At 47.6% G+C, this 21882-nt stretch overlaps 1 protein-coding gene across 1 annotated transcript; it reads right to left on the bottom strand.

Moving 5' to 3' along the window:
- Nucleotides 1–298: 298 nt before the first annotated feature.
- Nucleotides 299–20717, bottom strand: tafa4b (TAFA chemokine like family member 4b). The gene is made up of 6 exons (XM_057030914.1): nt 20179–20717; nt 12474–12635; nt 12055–12164; nt 8789–8944; nt 2842–2966; nt 299–1208 (listed from the first exon to the last, which is right to left on the bottom strand). The coding sequence occupies exons 3-6, from the start codon at nt 12161–12163 to the stop codon at nt 1197–1199; spliced, it is 402 nt and encodes a 133-aa protein (XP_056886894.1). The 5' UTR covers nt 12164; nt 12474–12635; nt 20179–20717; the 3' UTR covers nt 299–1196.
- Between the last annotated feature and the right edge of the window lie 1165 nt (nt 20718–21882).

Below are 21882 nucleotides of genomic sequence, written 5' to 3'. Positions count from 1 at the left end.
CAATTGCACTCACTCACGGGAGAAACAATCGAGCCCCGAAGGAAAGAAAAAACATGTTTCCAAAGAGGTGGCAATTATTTCTGTGTGCGTTATTGATATAAGGAGGAGGAGGATGGTGCAGCGAGCAGAGGCAAATATTCAGCAGTGTGTAAAAAAAGAAAAAAAAAACAAAGAAAACACTGCATGCAGATTTATAGCTGAAAGGTCCTTTTTCAAATACCCAGATTTAAAAGATTAAGGAGATTTAGAGGAAGAAAGGGAAAACGTTACTTAAGATACAAAAACAAGACAAGAAGTCTTCCTTGTTTGAATGTTTTATGGGGCTTTTTAACAGTTAACATAAAAGGTAATATAATGGATCAATTATATATAACTCTGAAGGCTGAGCTTGAAAACCTCAAATCTAAAAATAAGAGACAGATGAATCGCAGTTTATTAATTCATATTGTATCAAGCGGTAAGCAAAGCTCGTCTGACTGAGTCTTTTTTTAACAAATACCTACTGCAGGGGGAGGAGGGGGCATTTTACAAAAAGCTCACCTTCATGACCTTCGTAGTCATGTGACGTTCACAGCAAATGATGGGGAGGGGGCTCTAGAAAAGCAAAAAACATTCCCAAAAGCTTGGACTTGTGCAAACATCGTACGTGAAGGTTTAATATATAATGGTCCTACGCTGCAGCTCAGGGTGGGAGCTGCAAGATGACTCCCGTAGAAACCGTCTCCTCGGTGGCGACTCGACCCACAGGAGCAATTTTACGCTAATTTGCTATCTGCTAGTTATGAGCTGCTATCTGCTCCATTCCTCCCAAATGATCCCCATCTGTTCCCGGTTGAGGCTCTACTTATCGACAGCGGGTCTCTACGGATCACATCTCGCACTTAACAAATGCTCAGTTGAAATATGTCCTTTGGGTCGCTTCAATCCGGGAAGAAATCTGATGCCCACGGATAAATTAATCCATTTTGTCCATTATTGGCAAAGCATCCGTTTGTGTCCAGATGCAACGTGGCTGTCCGGGACTCACAAATACCATCATACGTGTGCTCCACACGTGATTCCCCATAGACATGTGTAAGAGTTTAATGTGATTTGTGATGGATATCCTCTGTCTCTCTCTCTCCATTTTCCCATCGCTGAGTCAATCATCCGTCGTGGAGAAGTTCAGGTTTCCCCCCGGCCTGGCGGTTGTCTCGCTATCGTGTGACCTGAGGAGGAGACGATATCACAGATAAGAGACGACAATCAGTGTCAGACAGACATGTAATTACAGTAAACGGCTCTGTTTCCTGCTTCAGAGTCGCCGAATATTCAGAGTCAGACCCGTTCTGGCTCCCTGTCTCGCTGGATTGATAGTGTTTGTTTTCAGTCCAGCTGGCTGATTGCGTCGACCAACAGTGTCAGCGCCGAATTTCACATGTCTCCGAGGTGTAATATGTTGTTTACACAAGCAGACGATGTGTAATTGGAGACGCAGGGAGCTTGTTTTCTCTCGACAAACCCCACCCGCAGTTTATTTATACTAAACAGATACGGTTGCATTTTAAAATTCCAGCTCGAGCCACAAGAGAATGCCATGTGTATTTAAGGGAACGCGAGGAAGCGCGTATCTGGTGGCGAGGAATCTTTGCAGTTCCTTGTTACGCTATTACCCCGGACGGACAATCTGTCTCTTTCTACAACACACCTACGCTGTGTGGGAGTGAAACAGATGGACAGCGGCAGACCACTGCAGAGGCTGCGATACCGAGGATGAGAAAGGAGGTCAGGCAAGCGCAGAATAAAGGAGCCAGAGCGCGGGGCCTCGCCAGGCCGTTGCCAAGGAATCGATGTCTCGCTGCCTTGTGCGACAGCTCCTACAAGGTCTCCCAGTAACTGCTCAGTGCTTCCGAGGTGCCTTACGGACAATGATGTCCCTTCATCCGCCTCTCTGCCGATCAACTGATCAAGAAGTTTTTATTAAAACAGCATCCAGCAGAACGAGGATTAGTGCACCTCTCCGTCCCAGAGTCGGCGCTCAGTCGAGGGTCATTAATTCCTCTCGCTGTGACTGAGCCCAGCAGTGCTGCTGCTTCTCAGTATGGCCCACTCACCAATTTAATTATGACTCTTAATTGTAGAGCCTCTGTGGAAGGGCCCGGCTATGATGCATTCTAATGAGAGCAACAGATGTTGCGTTGTTGTACCACCTCTCTGCCAATTACTTTTATGGAGAGAGAGCGCCACTTCTCTCACAACTGTAACTCACCTGTAAATAAACTGCACCTGCTGCATCCCACGGCGAGCACACACACAACCACACACAGCACGCAGCATTCGTCTGTCCCCTAAATTAGCTTTCATACAGCATCTTACAAAAGAGCCGCAGAGGACCCTCGTTTAAATTAATTTATGTCATCTGAAAAGCGTGGGTTTACACGGTGTCACGCGGCGGGAGGTTTTTTCCATCAGATGTTTTGTCACCCTCTCGCCTGAGGAAACAATGGCACAGCGGATTAGCGCAAAAGGCTCACTTAAGTCCTGTCTGTCAAGTAGACTTTCTTTATGTTATTTGCAGATGTTTGGGTTGTTTTTTTTAAGTGCGGACTCATTAGTATGCATCCCAAAGGACCAAAGACTTTGTTTATAAAACACCTTGTTTTTCTCAGCATCCATTTGGGACAACTTTAATTTCACATGCTGCTGAATAGAATAAAAAAGGTGACATGGTGTCTCATAACACAAAGCAAAATCATTTGGTAATTCGCATGAATCCACAGGTGACCCGGTTGGCTTGGGAACGCTATCAGACCTAAAAAACACGAGCACGACCTGGACAGGACACGCAGACGCAGTTCTCACCTTGGTGGTTTTGACTTTGTTGCCCGTGCTGCAGGACCAGCCGGTCAGGTCAGGCAGGACCTTGCACTCCTCTCCGTCCATGCACGGCTGCATTTGGCACCACCACTTCTGGGCTACGATGGAAGCTGAGGGCAAAAGCACAACAGAACACAACATAAAATAGGACTGACAGTGCTGAATTGACCGTGATCGCCAATGTTATAAGAATGTAGCACCAACAGCATCTTTTTTACAGTGTAGCTGTCACAGGCACTGTCCATGGTGCTGATTGTTCCTCCAAGGCTCTCCAAACCTCCTGCTCAAACCTCCACTATCTCTAGCAGCCATGTCTTTTTTTCATCTGTAATATAATTACTGTGATTTCCACTGGAGCTAAAATATACAGCAGTTAGCCTCTTTAATCAGATTAATGTAATCCCTCCGTATGGGATCTTAAAGTCTGCGCAGAATGGGCGAGTCTGGCATCAGCAGGATAAAGGAAATAAAATAAAGTAGACAGAAGAGAAGAAATGTGACGTTTTGCCCACAGGCACATCTGAATATAACCGATCCTGCGGCCATCCTGAGGGTTGCTGTGCATCGCTGCCACTGTGACTCACTCGGTAGAATTCAGATGAATCATGAATTCTACATTGTTTTGAGTGTGATAAGCAAAACAGAAGGGATAATTAGTGAGTCAATGGATACCATTTCAATTACGAAAGAGGATTATAATAAAGCAGCAGGATCAATCCAACACTGCTCGTAACAGGGACGGGAATGTTCGGGGGGGGGGGCATCTGCCAGATCCGTTGCATCCCAATACATTTGTGGAGCGATAAGAGTGCATGAGCGTGTGCATATGCGTTGTTGAGTTGGAGAATCTATCCTGAAATCTGACCTACTGTCCCCATCTGACAGCACCAAGTCCAAAAATAACTTGATTTGTCTCCCCCTCCTAACTATTATCCACCCATTCTTTTCTTCTTTCCATCCGCTCTGAGGAGATGGAGATTTTCCAACTGGTGCCTGGATTGTGATTATTGTGTCTATAATAAAGGAAGTAACGAGCTGGCGGGAAAATGCGTTTCTTCCTGTCTAACGCACAACAACGTGGATAAATCCTCTCCAGCATCGAGGGGGAAAGAAAAGTCTGACTGAGAGAAAAAGTGTGTGTGTGTGGGGGGGGCACGATAAATAAAGAGACCGGGCTGAATAATAGGTGTTCACCAAAGAAAACAGCTTTGTAGTGTGGAAATGAGCAGCGGGGGAACTGGGAGAGGCAGAGACGGAGCGCCGGCGAGGGAAAAAGGCTGTTTAAGTTTGGCTATCGCAGGGAGAAAGCAGCAGATTAAAGAGAGAGGAGGAAAACAAGCTGAAGATGGCTGGAAAGTCTGAGACGTGAATGCAACCACAAAGAAACCTGATGAGGAGAGTTCAAAAGCTCTGCAATTCATCCCGCCGGTTAATGATAAAAGCCTGTTTGTATTTGTTCTTTTTTTCATGCACGGGCTCATCAGCTGAAAGCTGTGTGGCGTTCAGGAACATGGTCCTTACACAGGGAGGGCGTGGACATGACGCACAGCGCGATGCCATCCGTGACGCAGGACGACCATTTCGAGTGTTGGTTTTAATAGCGGCTGTTTCCAACCTATGCTGGAAATATCAGATTCACCATCTCAGTCGTTCCACTTTACATACAGCTGGACAAAACGACACCCCGTCTGCGAGACGGCACTGGTTCATTAGTGAGCCGGAGAACAGGCAGGCAGCTTCCCACTCTTCCCAGTATATACCAAAGGCCCATTAATGCAGCTGCTTCTCCACCTCAACACCATTTTCAGCAACTGGTTTGATGCTCAGTTGCCATTAAGGTCCCCAGAAAGAGCACAGTTTTAAAGAAGACGTTCTCTTTTTTTCTGAACGAGCATCCATGCAAATATTCACCTGCATATTCAAAAACTGTGAAAATGTAAAAATGGCTCAACATCATCAGTGAGAATAGACCCACCAGGGGAAAGAAAAGGGAGAATAACACATTGTGATACGTATCTCTGAGGTCTAATTGCATCTGTCTCATTAAAATTCTCTATCTATATTCCCAAAAGGTGCGCATGCTAAATTAGACAGACACACATTTCATCACCCTTACAATCGCCTCATTACGGCGCTGCGTTCAAAGCGTCTCTCTTTAGACTCCTCATGCTGAGACTGCGAGGGTTCCGCTGGGGGCAACCGTCTAGACGCTGCTTTGCTTAAGGTGCAGGTGATTAGGAGAAGCCGAGGACTGAGGCTATGCTATTCCCCAGGTTCTTGGAGTCTCTGGGGCCCTCTAAATAAGTTCTCTGTAGCTTTGGTGCTACGAGGCTCCTCACAGCTCCGTCTCCACCTCTGACTGATCACGACACGTCAGTCTAACCATAACGTGATGAGTGTCACTCATTTTAAAGTGCGTGCGTCTGTGTGCGTGTGTCAAACGTCAGTTCAGATCGCGTTCAACCAATCCGGTCTGGATCTCCCTGCAGACCGACCCAAATTGTAATGTTTGTGACATCAAGTGGACAAAGTTGAAATTACAAGCCCCCTCCATCTTTATCGTACTTTCTTTTGATTCCAGCTACAACCATCACAGCTGGATTAGAGAAGGAAGCAAGCGCTGTTTATGCATAGAAATCTCTGTGATGCCCAATTAACACTTAATGTATTTATATAGCGCTTGTTCACAAAGTGCTCGTCAACACCAGCTAATTTGATGCATCTCTTCTTGGTTGGAAAGATAAAGCTAATGACACAAAAGGAGACGCCAGCTCTCTAGAAGAGACAGGTGAAAATTGGAATATCTGGGGCTGCTAATTGTACACTGTAAATTGATCGTGTCAGGTGATCATCGGGCCTGGAGTAGCTTTACTGTGTAGAGAGAACAATGGATGAGTGAGATAAAGAAATTCAGTGGGTCGAACTCATTGTGTCGGTCAAATATAGGCTGTGACGCACTCAGGCGCGGCTGTCGCCAGCCATTACTCCTGACTGCACACCAGGAGGAACAAATGGATGAAAAATGAATGGAACTCAATGTAAAGTCTCAATGTAAAGACAGTGTGCACGTGTGTGCGTGCGTGGGTGTGTCTATGCTCACATATATGTTGCCCCAGTGCAGTGAGTGTCAGCCATAAAAGCACAATCATGAGAAGTCTCTTGCCCTTGTTCCCTGGTCATTAATATTTAAAGGGCATCCGGTGTCCTGTCTCCCTCTCTCTTTTATTTACACACACACACACACACACACACACACACACACACACACAAGAAGAAGTTGGGGATGGACCTGGAGGTTGGGATGCCCTGAGGCATTGTAACTGTTCCGCTCAGTGATCCTGTAGTACAGAAGCAGCCGGAGAGCAGCATCCATCTCTTTCCACAATGATTTACTGACGTGCTGCGTCTCCGCCAGCGTGGCCAGGCGTGCATGACGGCGAAATGTGTGTGTTGGTGGTGGGGGGAGTCACCGAATGTGACTATGCTCTGTGAAATGTCGCCGACGTGCGCAGGAGGGCAAAAGTCAAACGTTAGTGAGCGGATTTGGAGAGCAAACAACAGCAGGCCGGCGCGCCCTCACACGCTAAACTGGATTTGTCTGCCCTGTAATGAAAGGCTGCACGTCTGCGTGTCCAAGTTCAACCAAATAAATTCACTCATCCGGCATTTTATCAAGTTTCCAGTTCTGTGTGGCGCCCGCTGCCAAACACACTTTATTGGTGCCGTCTGCGGGATGATTCAAAGCCATTTTTACTGTTACTGCTCGGATATTCAGAGCAGCAAGTTGTTAACTTTTTTCAGTTATGTGCAACCTCTAACTTCAAACCTTTTCTGCTTAGAAAAAGCAAAACTCTGGGTGACACCGAGCAGCTAAAAGTGTAACGATTTAAGGTGACATTCATTAAAGGTTATGGGACCAGATCCTCCATCAGACGCAGTATTAACCTATTAAAATGTTCCCCGAGTTATTTATTTACTTCTTTCGTTACTCCTGCGACCTTCAGACGGTACCGATGATAAGCGCGGCTTCCTGACAAAGACCTAAACGGGCAAAAGTGTTTCTGATGGATGGACTTCACTCGAACAAAACTTAGTGACAGTAATGGCCCCCACCAGGCAGCAGCCAGTAATGGGACCCGCCACCATTTACTCCCCTTTCAGCCGGCATCAATAATGTAACTTCATTTACACTCCAGCGCCTCTACAAAGACTGGCCACAAAGACGGGCTGGTCTCTCTCCATCAGCAACCCAGAGCCTGATGGAGGTGAGAGTGGCCCCGAGCAGAGACGTGTTGCAGGCATGGCAAGGTGTCGGGGGAGGTGAGACCTTTTCTGACTGTAAAATTAGAGGTTGAGCGTGACTCATGAAGCAGGGGATGGAGTTACAGGTGGGAGGTGAGAGGGAAAAGGGAAAGCACAGGCTCTGGGGGGGCGAAAGAAAGAAAGAAAGAAAGGGTTCTTTCTTTCTTTCTTTCTTCTGAATGACTTTCAGCAGCACAATAAAAGCTGTCAATTAGCCTCTGATGACTCTTCACAAAACTGAACCGAGTCTTTCAGGAGAAGTGAACAAACATAAAACAAGCACTTTTTTCTGCAAGCTCTCACATGATTCCTGATTTATCCACCCCTCCCTTTCATTACAAAGCCAATCATTTTTCGCAATGGCTGCCTGATCCTATCATTATCAAGCCTTTGTTCCCATCTAGGAACTCATCACAAAGGTTAAATAAACAACACATTTACTTTTCAGTGCTGGCTGAGGAGAGTTCTGATGCTGAATTGAGCGTCTGAGGAATTCGAATGCGAAAAGCGCCCCCTACTGGCCACATGTTGACATAGCATCAGCCAGTTCAAAACAGGCAGCAGCGAGGTGGATTGCATCAATCACTCCCGCGGTTTAGACTGAATTAAGCACAGGAAGGAATGACTGTGCACCTCAGGCTGCAAATCAGGTACATTCGATGTTGATTAGGGACTAATGAAGGCCACAAAATGGAAACATTAAACACCTCAGTGATTCAAGAAACAAAAAACCCACTTAAACATGATTAACATTGGCTGAACATTTTGTTCCACTTGCACATGTCAAACACTCAGATTTGTATAATTAAAGGTTTATAGTTTGTTCTTAAGTGACTCAGCGGGGATTCAAACCTCTCTGGGAGTGTTAGAGAATGCAAATGAAAATAATTACAGCCTTTAAAGTATGACATTCTGTAAATGTCTCTGCGTGTGAATGTCTCAGGGTGGAGTTTCGGTGTAATTACAAATGCCATGGTTATTACATTTGGACATACAGACTGGAGAGGAAGAAAATGGCACAAGTGTGCCATTGCTCCAGAACAAAAACACATTGATGGAGCGGCGAACAGATGATCTGATGCGCCTGACCGGGATCCGGCTGACTGAGCTGGTGCGTTCACGATCTCCAGGGAGCCCCGTGGATGCCAGAGGGCACCGGTTGTGATGGCGCTGAGGGAGCGTACGGTTCGAGTGTGGGACGCAAAAAGGGTCACGGTCGTCAAATGTCCTGAAAGAGCAGAAGTGCAGAACATCTGCTCCCGGTCTGTCCTGCCAGAGGGAAAATGGAGTTCAACAAAAGGAAAAAGCAGTAGTGATCGAGCAAAAAGTGCTCATAAAGGCTGGGAAATGCTGTGACTCCAGGTTCTCAACACTGAGAGCGCTCTGAGGTCACTGCGGCGCCATTTGGATGCTCGCCTCGACTCTGAAGTCATTCTAGCAGCTTTTCCCAGGGATGCCTCACACACACCCCTCGTTTCATTTATTTAACCAAAGCCTGTTGGGGCTTCAGCAAACACATCTGCCACGGACAAACATCTACCGACATCTCACGCCACGGGGTCACCTGCGGCCAGACAGGAAGCGGCGGCCGGACAGCCTCCCGCAGTGGTGAGTTTTGTTTTGTTTTTACCTTCCACGCAGGAGGGCCGGGCTCTCGTGGTGCCAGCGACCTGCCCGGGGAAGCAGGAGCACTTGACGGTCTGAGAGCGCTCCTCGATCTTGTTCTTGTTGCAGCAGCGATGGATGGCCACCACCTCACACGTGCCCTGCTTCACCTGGTAGGACACTGAGAGACAGAACAAATTCACTGAGTTTTCCTTCAGCTTCAAATACGCTTGTAAATAACACACGCGCACTAAAAGAATTATGGGCACCCTGAAACCGTTCAGTACAGTTTGTGTTATCTCTCATTTACACTGTTTGTGGTGCTCGGGGAATAATTGCTTTTCTCTCGACACCTCTGACACACCGGCAGAGTCTAATCTTCCCTTGATTATCTCGCCCGCTCCCGTTAATGACGGTGATGGGTGCACTTCACTTTAGCCCCGAGCTCTCCGGTGGCAAACATATTCCCGCAGCGATTCGTAATTTATGTGCAATCAAAACTTTAAAACGTCTCCTTCATTCAGGCTGCTCATGGAGGAAATGTGTGCTGGAGGAGTGAAGGTGGACACTTACAGGAAGATCCGTCCCTGCCTGGGTTGTGTGTAATTATTGCTCCTGGCTGCTGGACAGGCGGCGGCTGCCGTCTCAAAGCTCTTTGTGTGTTCCCCGGGGGGGCTCTGGCACCTTTTCTCCCAGAGCACAACAAACCATCCCGGTGACATTACAACCTATAAGCCTCTCTATAGCCGCTGAAAAGAACCCCGGTTACAAGGCGCCATAAGCCCAGATTTCATTTATCTACGTGACTTTACCCACACTCCAGAACTTTTCATGCTCAGCTCAATGAGCTTTTGCGGGCAGATGGGAAAACGCACGCGCGTGTGCACACGTGCGGCTTAAACGCACACACAGACACTGTAGAGGGTTCCATTTCCGCAGGCCGTGGCCCTTCTCATCCTTTCTGATTTAAAGTTTGTTTGTTCTCTTCTCCAGAGAGCCCCATCAATGATCTGAGGCTCTCTGAGGGCACCCCTCCACTATCATCCCTCCACTTTCATTTCCCTCACTCCTCTGTCTCCAACACTCCTGTCCCCCAAGCTGCTGCCCCCATACGTGCACACACACCTGCGCACGCTCCCTTACGCACACACCAATATGTTCTGAAAGGTCCAAAATAATGAAATAGGGCACTACTCATCCAGGCCGCCATCACTGTAGCAGCGATAACGGTGATGGGATCACAGAGTGACGTCTGACCTCACATATAATCAGATTGTCTTTGTTTTGATCAGGCAAACCCTCATTATCATGAAAGCCTGCTGGGAATTAGCTCAACACTTAACGTAAGGATGAACCGTCTATGGACGATGGGGGGGGAGAGAGGGACAAAGGGAGATGGGAAGATAGGGGGAGAGGAAGGGAAGCATCGAGACAGGAAAGGGAGATAGAAAGAGGATGGAGAGGGGAGAGATCCAGACAGGGAGAGGCAGAAAGACAGGAAAGAGCAGCTTTGTGTTGTCGGGGGCAACAGAGCTGCTCTCTGCTATTCAGCCGCTGAGGTCAGAACGTCTGCAGTTCTCTTGCCTTTATTGGAGCAAAAAAAAGTGTAACACAAGCAGATCCAATTGTTAAAAAATGTTTCATTCTGCAGGTCTATCAGGCTAAAACCGCTTCATTGTTTGATCAGTTGGTCCTTCAGTGGTACACAAAGCAGCCAGGGAAATATGCAACATCCTTAATTAAAGGGATGAAGATCCAGAATGAAAAAGCACGCGGTTATTTCTGATCACATGCGTCTTCCTTCCACCATTCACATCATCGCTGAGCCCACGTTCACCTCGCAGCCCTTCTCGCTGAATTTAACCAAACCGAGCAGGGATTTTTGGTGTAACGCACCGCCTCACTGGCAGCACAGAGATCATTTTCTCCTCCCTCCATCAGGTCCTGATGAGTGCACGACGCCTCGGCTGTGTCCTCGAACAGTCGGCCGCCGGGCCACACACGTGAAATAAGAGTGCATGTAATGTCTGCCCTTAAACCACTCGGCCGCGGCCTTCCAACTGTAACTGCAGCACACCGAGATGAAAAGTCTCCTCCAGCTTGGATAAACGCTTCCATCCCTGCGTCAGTCAAACAGAAGAAGGTGTTGCCAGAGACCGGTGGAGGCGAGTGGGTGCGACCAGGCGAGCTGATGGGATTGTCGGGCTATTGATGTAGGCTGACGGAGAGAGAGGCAGGTAGCAGCGGTGTGCAATTTATCAAAAAAATAAAAGCTGCCTTCCTCCTGTCAAATTTGAAAAAAAATCATAAATCCTATATACTCTATAAAATTTAAAAATATTCTATTAAATAAAAGTAATAAAAAAAATTGAAAAAACAAATTTTCCAATGCATTTTTCTGCCTCCAGTGCCCCCGTGTGGTCGTAAACGGTACTGTGCCCGCTTCAAGCATCAAAACCACCTCTCTGACCTGGCAACAAAACAGTCAAAACACTTGAGTGGAAAAGTTATCAGGCAGTCATAACATACAGCCAATTATTTCATAACCTCACCCTGCCATGTGTTTGTCATGTTGGTATTCAGAGGCAACAGGTCCACCAATTACAGGAAACCTCCTAATGAAAGGCGTCAATCAGCCTGGGAGCGAGCTATCGCGTTTCACACGCTCAAGCGGAATAAAGAGTGGGCGAAACCCCCTTGCTGACCTTCACAATACACAAGACCGGCAATTAGCAGTGTCCCTGCCGCAAGCAGGCGGCCTCCAAGCCGTCAAAAGGCAACTAACACAATCAGTGAGAGCGCCGGCTGGATACTGATAGCATTTGTGCGCCACATAAAGGTCACCTTAAAAACACAAGCATTCAGAGGGTACAATTAGGGAAATTGTCATGATTACGTCTTTGGAGGAGGTGAATGGAGAGAATGTCACCAACAAGCGGAGGCCTAATTTACTGCTGTTTTCTGCCTGTCAGTCACAGGTCAGGGTGGATTTCTCCAGGTTGAGCTGGCAGGCCTTTAAATAAATTCCACTGATTCCTTTAGTATTAACTAAATGTTAATATTAGTTCATGCAATAGCAACCGGCCATGGACAGCGCCACACTTTCAGTCTGTTATAAAGCTAAACCACAAAAGAGCTGAGACGATCACTGCTGATCTCACCCACATAGATCTTTTTGTGATGACTCCTCCAGACAGCTGAAGTGGCGTTTGCGTCTGTGCGAGTTTGGAGCTAATCATTAAAAAAGAAAAAAAAAAACGTTGTTGACCCCGTTGTCGAGGCCTGACGTACCTGTCGGTCCCAGGGGGGCACCGGCAGATGCCGGGTCATCGCAGAACATCACCAAGGCAACAACGTAGGCCACCCACAGAGGCCAAGCTGACCTCCCCCACAGTTTCATCCTGAGAGAGATGAGCGAAGAAGGAGCAAAGGTTGAAAAAGAGGGAGGGAGGAAAAAGAAAAGGCCTCAAAAATAGACCTGAGCAGAATTTCCAGCACATTCAGTCACAGCTAACCCAGCAGCACTGGTCATCACATTAAATATAACTGGATTTTCATCTGGGACCGCCAGATTATCAAGCAATCACTGCAAACATGTCATTTATTTGAAATAAAGAAATTAAATTAAATATAGAAATGTATCAAATACAGCATAAACAAGTCCCAGCAGTCAATTCTGGGGAGATCTCCCGTTTCCCAGGTCATCTCACCTGTTGGTTGTCTCTTTCTTGTTCGCACTTCCTCTTAGTGTGCACAGGACATGACTGCATAGATGGATGCCTCGGCCTTCCTCCTTCACCTCCACCTCCTCCTGCGCCTCCTCCTGCGCCTCCTCCTGTGCCTCCTCCTTTCACCTCAAACTGGAGAAGTCCCTGAGGAGAGGAGGTGCAAAGACATCCGGTCAGAGAGGTCAGCCTGCTGAGGGGTACCACGGTGGCCTCCGGTGGGCCGCCTTATATCAGGAGCCACACACACACACAAACACACACACACACGAGCACGCTGAGAGAGATGTGAAGGGCAGAATTCTGTCAGATGCATTGTTTACAGTGGGTTCACCTACCCCCAGGCTGAATGTGACCCCCACATCACACACCACTCTCTATCTCTCATTCACACACACACACACACACACACACAGATCGTATTCAGAATGTGGAGGCCAAACCGTTAGGATAACACAATTTGAAAACAGTGTATAAAAGAAAAAAAACCTGCTCGATGTTTTGGTAGCTGCAACATTGATGATCAAACACACACACACACACACACACACACACACACACAGATCGTATTCAGAATGTGGAGGCCAAACCGTTAGGATAACACAATTTGAAAACAGTGTATAAAAGAAAAAAAACCTGCTCAATGTTTTGGTAGCTGCAACATTGATGATCAAACACACACACACACACACACACACACACACACATGCATGAGCGAATGCTTGTACAGCATTTACAAAGTAAATTCAGCGTTGGAGAACAACAGGAGATCCTCCCTAATTAGAGCTCAATGACAGTTTCTGAGGCACACGCTTCTACACACTGTCACTCATTCACACGTGTGAACAGACGTGGGAGGGAGAGAAAAAGAAGGAGTAAATTCCCATTCCATCCCATCCCCTGAGCGGGTGTCAACATACCTAATTCAACACGTGGCCACCTTGACAAAGGGACTAACGCTGTAATATGAATGAAAGACAACAGATTTGCATTAATAACAAAATGCTCTCCCCTCGTGGAACCTTCATTATTCATCAGGACTCATTGATGTGCAGCTCAGGCCTCCTGCTTTGAACTACCGGGAACAGAGCAACTCCCAACAATAGGTGTGGCTACACTGCCCCCTGGTGGCCGATACAATGGCAACAGCTGAATTCACGTACACTCATGTTTAAAGAATATATACATTTATATCCCTGTGGAGGAAAAAGCATTGAGATTTTAGAACTGTAAAATAGGATCCTAGTGGAGTTTGGCACTGTAAAAAAATTGTGAAAAATTTAATTAAAAAATAAGAACACTGAAAATTGCCTCAATTAAGACAATATATATGAAATAGTGCTGCATCCTTTCTTTGTGTGTGTGTGTGTGTGTGTGTGTGTGTGTGTGAGCTCTGTGTCATTTCCTGCAGAGTGACATGAGCATGTAATAAGATATCCAGACGAAAACGTGTCCTGGCGCCCCACACGTCAAAACTACATCATGCACCAGCGACTTCGAGGCTCTTGCGCGCACACACACACACACACACACACACCACACACACACACACACACAATCATACACATGTCAGTGCGACCCGTGTACATGACAACTGACACGTTCCTGTGAAACTTGTAGGATATATAAAACATGGGGACGCGCTGCGCTTGACTGAGATGATGCTGACGCTCAACTGTTAGCGGTGGCAGCGATTACATCATCAGGACAGGAAGTTTCTGCTCGACAGATCTGATCTCCTGTGGTGAATAAACACTGCACCATTACACCGTAACCTCCGTGTCACTAGTTTTGCATATTCCTGTCTGGCCTTGGCCGGATCTCATTTGTTTGCAGCTCTTAAATCAGACTTGATAATGAATAACACAAAGGTTTTATCGATCTCATAATGTCCAAGACTCTAATCTTGTGTCTGAATTGAACTGAAAAGATTTGTGTAAGAGATTTAAATTGTATTAAATGAAGCCTTATTAATGTATGGACCGCTGAGCAGAAGAGATCAGTTTGGGCTGTGCTTCAGCTCCAGCATGCGTGAAAAGAAATCAAGGTGGTGAAATTGAAGATAACTCCAGTATCACACCAGTGCAGCGCCGCTCTGATTGTATTTGCATGAACCAAGAAGGCAACAACAACAAAAAAAAAGCGTATCAGTGTAAAACTGAGTGCGTCTCCCTGAGGCAGAGAGATATTGGAAATGAAACGGGTGAGAGCACAAAGCCCGGTGGAATGGTACACGCTGCGTTTCGGATTCCTGCAGATATGCAGAGTGTTAACATCCAGTCGGGGGGTGTAATATTGGGCTTCGGCGCATTTGTCTTCCTCTGAGTCGGAACATCGTTGAGTTCTGCTACTGCAGGTCAGCGGGTGTGTGGAAAAGGGTGTGTGTGTGTGTCCCGAGAGCTCTAAAACCCAGCAGAAGAATTCCAGGATCCAGAAGTTCTGAGAAGAAGAGGGACAAATGAGTGGAATCTCTGTGAATGTGTCCATCAGCCCCTCCTCACACCCCTTCGTGTTCTGTCATTGGTTTCACCGTCAGAGTGAAACAGAGAGAGGAAAGTCTGAATTCAGGAGCGTTACCTGGCTCCAGTATTGACGTGCAGGAGCGAGGGGACGTCCGTGGCTCTGAGCTACCATTACAGCCCCATTGATCGGCCTGCACTTAAGTCCAGATCCCACCTTGTTGCACAAGCCACCATCTCAGGATCCGATGACCTCGAAACATTTGCGTCTCTGCACGCATGGGGGGACTCGTGCGCTCTCATTGTTGCTCCTCTCACCCTGGTGGGGGGCTGAAAGGCATTTTTAATATCTGTTGGCTGTTCACTGACCCAGCTCTTTTATTCTTCCTCTCCCAGCTTATTTTCATCTCTCTCTCAGTAATGGTGATGAGGTCTAATGTGTGTTTGACTTTCACAACAGGGGGTCTTGGTCCAGCTGGCACACACACACACACTGTCACACAACAGAAGAGGTGCTTTTGCACAAAGCACACTTTCTTGTGCAACACCATGCAGACACATTTGCATAACAGCCCCAATCTCAGTTTTAATAGCGAGTTATTAGCGCAAGTATTCAACCGGTTCTGTGGCCTCTATTTTACAGATGCACAGTTAAAACTCTAGACAGCCAACAGAGAACAGAGCAGCCCCTCCTCAGGGGTACGGCCCGGGCTCTAAATCCATTGCACTCTAATAAAGCACTAAAAAACCATTAGAAGTTAGCATTTCTCAGCATTGAAGGGTGGATGGAAGGGAGGAAAAAGCAAAGGAGACACTCAGACGTCTCCACACCCACACTTTTTTGCAAGTTTGCTTTACTTCTCCGCTCGGCCAAAGTAGCTGCAGTATTGATGTCTTTGTCCTCTTGTCGCTCCTCTTTTATCCTCGCTGACTGCAGCCGACTGTTGATGATGAAACGGAAAGAAAAAAAGCAGTCTTTATGCACCGCTCCACTCACTGGGAAAAAGCTCTGCGGTGCTGCTGCTTATCTGTTTTCCCTGCATGAAGCAGTTTACCTGGATTTATGGCCAAGTGTGGGACATTTTTCCCCATGAACACGGTTTGGTGCAACCATATAACAGACAAAGCCAAAGCATGCATGAGTGTGTCTCTGTGCCTGGATCTCTGTGGCCAGCAGGCTCAGAAAGGTGCTAAAAACTTCCTATTAGCAATCTGCCATTAAGTTTGAGCAAAATTCTACTCTCTCTCTCTCTCTGTTTTCAATCAATGGACACAAACAATAAGAAGCTGCTTTTATGACCTCACACACTTGTGCCGTCTGCCCACAACATATGCAGAGAGCACCTTGATTTTATCTAATGAATTGCTTGCCGTTAATTATATTAAATGCTGTTTGTGCCAATGCCAAATTAGCAAACCACACGAAAGGGAGCCGTTGAGGCAAGAAGGGAATAAAATAACCCGGCAAATGAAGGAGCCAGGGACAAGTCAGGTGTGTGTGTGTGTGTGTGTGTGTGTGTGTGTGTGTGTGTGTGTGTGTGTGTGTCAGAGGAGAACTGTGGAGAGAGCGGAAGCCTGATCAATTGTTAATTTTACAAAGTCGCTGGGACGTGTCAGCAGTGTCAATAAGTGAATTAATTTGTCTGTGGCTCTGTGGAGCACGACACCGCACGGCTGTCCTCCGCAGAGATGAGAGGGGCCTCTAACCCGGCCCCGCTTGTAGAGCGGCGAGGACGGCGCACCAACGAGCGCACGCACAGCCACAACTCTGTTGCTTTGTGTGGTTCCTACAAATATCTGCATGGATCCTTTTTTTAATCATTTGGGGGAAGGATGCTGGCTGTTGCTTTACTTTGTCATCATCCAAAAGGTAGAAAACTGTAAACAAATTTTTGAGTGTCATGTAAAAAACCGAAAGGAAAAAACAGGTTATAATTCTTTTTAATACATGTGGGAATTTTGGTATGACGTAGCGAAAGAAATGATTTTAAAAAGGTCCCATGCAAACATCTTTGTTTTGGAGGTTTTCTTGAAGAACACCAGCGTTTTAAACCACTAGAACATAATGATTCCTCCTCCTCTCTTGTCCCGACATCAGGCTACAGGATATTGTCCCCCACTGACTGACATCAGTAGGACACCAAGACTGACCCTGGAACCCTTTTTCATTACAAAACCATCAACTCCAGCAGGCACCAGGTGGACGCAGACTTCCTCTCCTACCCACGCTCCTCAGTCATCTCTGGTGGAGCAGAATTCCCCCACACCAGTTAGCGACACATCTGCCAGCTGCCAGAGGGGACCCAGCGGTGAGGCGCCGCCTCGCACTGGGACGCACAAGCGACTGGAGCGGCAGATTGCATCCAAGGTGATAGATAAAACACCGAGGGAAGGAGCCACACCCGTTCAATTACAATCATTACTTTCACCTCAGGAGATTAGTCACGGTCACAGCGAGTTAGCGCCGCGAAGATGTCCCCCTGAGACCTCTGAAACACAGTCAAATTAAGTTTTTGCAAAAGAGAAGTTTTAAAAAATGACTTAAATGCACGACGCCATCTGTGAGCAGGGCGCAGCAGAAGCCAAGGGAGTGGTTTTGGATGGCTGCTGTCCCGTTGCCGGTCTTCTGGGTGTGTTTGTGCGAGCTGCAGGTACAGGCAGGACCTGAGAGATTGAGGGTTGAGATGATGCCAAACAGCAGGCCGAGGCCTTTTCTGGCACTGGCTGACATGAGTCTGAGAGAACACCCCCCCCACACACACACACACACACACACATGCCATGCAATGAGGGCTTAGGCCCCAGCAGAGGGAGGACATCAATGGCCATGTGGGCAAACGACACCTGAATGACTACAACGGGATATCATCGCTGACTTCAAATGAAAAAATGGACATTGAGCATCCTAATATGTACTAATAATAATATTTTTAGTTAAAATGGGGCTTTTGATCTTGGATCCAACATCATGGGGAACTTTTAAAGACTCAATGGTGAAGCTGAACTATTGTTTATAGTGGGACAGGAGCAGAGTTGGATGTTGAGTCCGGTGGTCAGATCATGAAGGTCTGGCAGATCCACCTGCTAAGCTCAAGCATCAGCTTTTGATGACCCAGATATAAGAATCAGCACCTGCAGGAACGCTGAGCAAATGCACGAAGATTCGCATGAGCGCCAGCTGCAGTGCAGAATAAGGGCTGAATGTCTGAAATCTACCACCACTTCAGCATTCTTTGTAATAATAGAGCAATTTATTTACCAGGTAGAAGTGGGAGGAAGGATCAACACCTCATGAAAGTCTCAACTTTAGCATTTTTTTCCAGAAACGTTATATTATGACCTTTGTCCGCCTGTGGTTTTTGTGGTGGATGCAAGAAACAGATACATGCCATTCTCATTGATCTGACATCTCCCTGGCCTCCATTAGAGTCATGGATCTGCTGTTTGGAAGAGAAAAAAAAATCAGTCTCGAGTGTTTATTTAGTTATTTATTTATTTATTTTCCCTGAACCTGATGTCATATCAGAGAAGTGCTCCTGCTCATCCCTTTTGGGTCACATTTTCGGTCTGTCTACACAATATGGAAAAATATCTTTTCCCTTCATTTTGGAACATCACCTCAGCCCCATCACAGCTCGCAGACACACACACACACACACACACACACACACACACACACACGCACACACACACAGACACCGTATCTATGCTCAACTCTACCCTTCCTTACTTCCGCTGTTGTCTGTCATCTTCCTGGTTGGCTATGTCCTTATGCAGAATCCCAAACACACACACACACACAAACAGACACACACACATCACCATCATTCTCAGCCAGTCATCCTGAGCATCCCTCTGTGGGGTAAATAGATAGGAGGCTGTTGAGTCATGCAGAGCTGAACGGCTCCCCAAAGATGTCAACTGTGGCAATGCCGTGGCTGCCACCACTGGGAGCAGCGATAGAAGGAGTGTTAGGAGAAAAGAGGGATGGAAGGGCCCTTACAATAGAGAGAGAGAGAGAGAGAGAGAGAGAGAGTAGAAAAAGGGAGGATGGTGTGTGTTTGTGTGATCAACTGTCGTGGGAGGATGGAGAAAGGGTTACAAAGACGAAGAGAAGTCATCTGCAGGTAAAGAAGCTGTGTGTGTATGTGTGTGTGTGTGTGTGTGTGTGTGTGTGTGTGTGTGTGTGGTGTGTGTGTGTGTGTGTGTGTGTGTGGTTAGGATGAGAGAGTAATCTCCCCAGGATTAAGAGTGCTGCTCCTGTGTTAATGTGACTGTCAATGAGAATTAGGTCCCTGCACCGATCCTCTCCTGCAAACCTCTCCCTCCCTCCTTCCCTCAACACCCCCCGCCCACCCCCATCCCACCCCCACCACCCCGCCTCTGCCACACTAATGACACCACTTACTGTGAAGTGATCACCACCACACGCTTGAAAAACAATGGGGGAAATTATTACACACTTTCAATACAATACCAATTGCGGACCTATAGAGGGGGACAGGAAGAAGGACAGGAGGAAGGGGTGAGGGGAGGGGGGCATGAGAGGGATGGATACGAGGATGACTAACGCTACAGCCTGATAGGGGCTGGTTCTCATTACAGAGCCTATTAACATGTACCAAGTATAGTTTCCCATTTTCCTATCTTGGAACACAAAAGTGTGTGTGTGTACGTGTGTTTGTGTGTGTGTGTTAGAGAGAGAGGGGGGAGAGAGCATGATTGTGTGTGTCTATTAGCCTCAAGGGCGCACCACCAGACTCCTGTGCACAATTTGACCGGGAACCTCACGCCTCCCCTGGGCTCCGCACAATCACAAAGGTGCGTGAAAGGGAGCCCGGTCCGCGCATCGCCCTCACTGATCAATCAGGAACGTCCGAATAAATCCGAATGAACACATATTTACATCCCTGCCACCTTACATCCCCCCTGAACAGATACCGTCAATACTTCGACGCGTCGGTTTTACGCAGGGAAATTACGCATGGAGAGGGAGTGGAGTGACTTTTATCGGGGAGGTTTCCGTTTGGAATCCCTAAAGTTCCTCTGGCGAGCCAGTCAGCCAGTGATCACTCTCTTCTCTCTCCTGCTTCCAACTGACAAAATGTAGGAAAAGTCCCTCACCGAGTCCTTCACCCATCCTCGTTTATTCTTCTGTTCGTCTATATGTCAAGATCAGACATAAATAACATAAAAGGAATTGAATTGGAATAAAAGAAACACCGCCTTACCTAAATGTGTAAACTCCACGTCATGCTCACCGGGGCTTTAGAGGGAATCCAGCTGAGAGCGCTTTGCCACTTTCTGCTTCAACTCCACTGATTTGTTTTCCCTTTAAATGGGACAATTCCTCTGAAACGTTGTTTCAGTTCCGCGCCGCGCACCCAAACACGAGTGAGCAGGACTACTGTCACAGCGGAGCAAAAACCCTCCGGATCCGGGTGAGAAAGCCGAGCTCAAGCGGCGGCGATGTGCTCCAGGCTGCCATGATCTCAGACGCGTCCCGCCTGAAGCCCGCAATGAGGACAAAGTCGTCAAAAGTGCGTAATTCCCCCCCACTGAGAAAGCCGGCTGGTGCGTGTGGAGAACACCCGACACAAGTTCATACCCCTGCGCGCCAGTTCCACGCGGAGGCGTGATGGTCGCAGGGGAGATGACCGCTGGAGTGATGGCACGGTGATGCGGGAGTGATAGTTTTGCGCTCCCGACGCTCCTCCCGAGCAGGGATCGATTGGACGTGAGAAATGCGATACGAGTCCGTCTTCCCCATTCAGAACACGTGCAGCAGCGCCCGCCCCAGTTCACCATTCAGACCCCCCTCCCTCCCTCCCTCCTCACTGATGTCATTTAGTTTAGCCTAGGCCGGCAAAGCGCTGGTCCTGTACGCGCAGTCTCACAATACTTGGGTTCTCTCTTAATGGTTGGAACCAATTAGTGGCCTCTCGTTTACCACATGGATCTACACAGAACGGGGGTGTAATTTCTCACACGCGCGCAATCCTCCGCCTCGATCATCTGAGAGATCTTGTAGCATCGACACACTGCGCGCTGGGATGCAGCCTGAGCATGGACGCGCGCCTGGCACCAAGCACCTCCATGCAGTGAGATGTTAAGGAGAACTTAATCACCGTCGCCTCTCTGTTACGCACCAGCGGGCGCCCTATCAATTATTCCTGCACTGAAATATTGCGCCGCGCTGATGATGCTGATTGACTGCCCTGAGCTGGATCTGTGGTCGTAAAGACACAGAGGAGGTCGATGCTTGTTAACGACCTACGTATCTCGTAAATCCCCCACACAGACACACCACATACACACACACCACGCAAACACAAGTCTAAAAGTGGTGTTCTCCGCGTAAGACCTGTGGCACTCCGGGGACGCGTCCCTATACTTTTTGCGTCCTTCCCTCCCCGCGTCCTCCGCGCCACGAAGTGCAAAAGGGTTTTTTTCCAGCCAATTCATTTAGGCTCATTACAGATCGATCTGCTTGGGTCCGACTGAGGGCAGATTAGTCAAGTGACAAGAAGGGAAGATCGTGTTGTCCTTCGATTGCAGCTAACGCAAAAGTGAGGCGTGAAGTAGTAGTTCAGTACCACGGACGCACCCACAGGCAGATACAGTATCAGCAGTTCTGGTGCGGCCCGAAGTGGAATTCTCTCTTCCTTCGTGGCGAAGTGGATCCGTCCACTTTAAACAAACAGTAACTGTTTGATTTAGCAGCTGGAATAAAGCTGTGTGTTGCAGAGGAGATAGGACCCCCCCTCCCCCCATCTTTAAGAGGGGCAGCTAATGGATGTAAGAGGCCATCTTACCTCGTTCCTCAGAAAGGGCAGATGGTATCAGGAGAAAGAGGACAGGTGACGCACGGGGGCTGTGGAGACGCGTTGATGCGTAATTTCATTTACTGCAGTTCAGTCTAGATAGAGTAAGCC

Source organism: Takifugu flavidus, chromosome 4 (genome assembly GCF_003711565.1).
Source record: "Takifugu flavidus isolate HTHZ2018 chromosome 4, ASM371156v2, whole genome shotgun sequence".
Classification (NCBI taxonomy): Eukaryota; Metazoa; Chordata; class Actinopteri; order Tetraodontiformes; family Tetraodontidae; genus Takifugu; species Takifugu flavidus.
The sequence above is the reverse complement of the archived record's forward strand: the minus strand, read 5'-3'. Positions and strand labels throughout refer to the sequence as shown.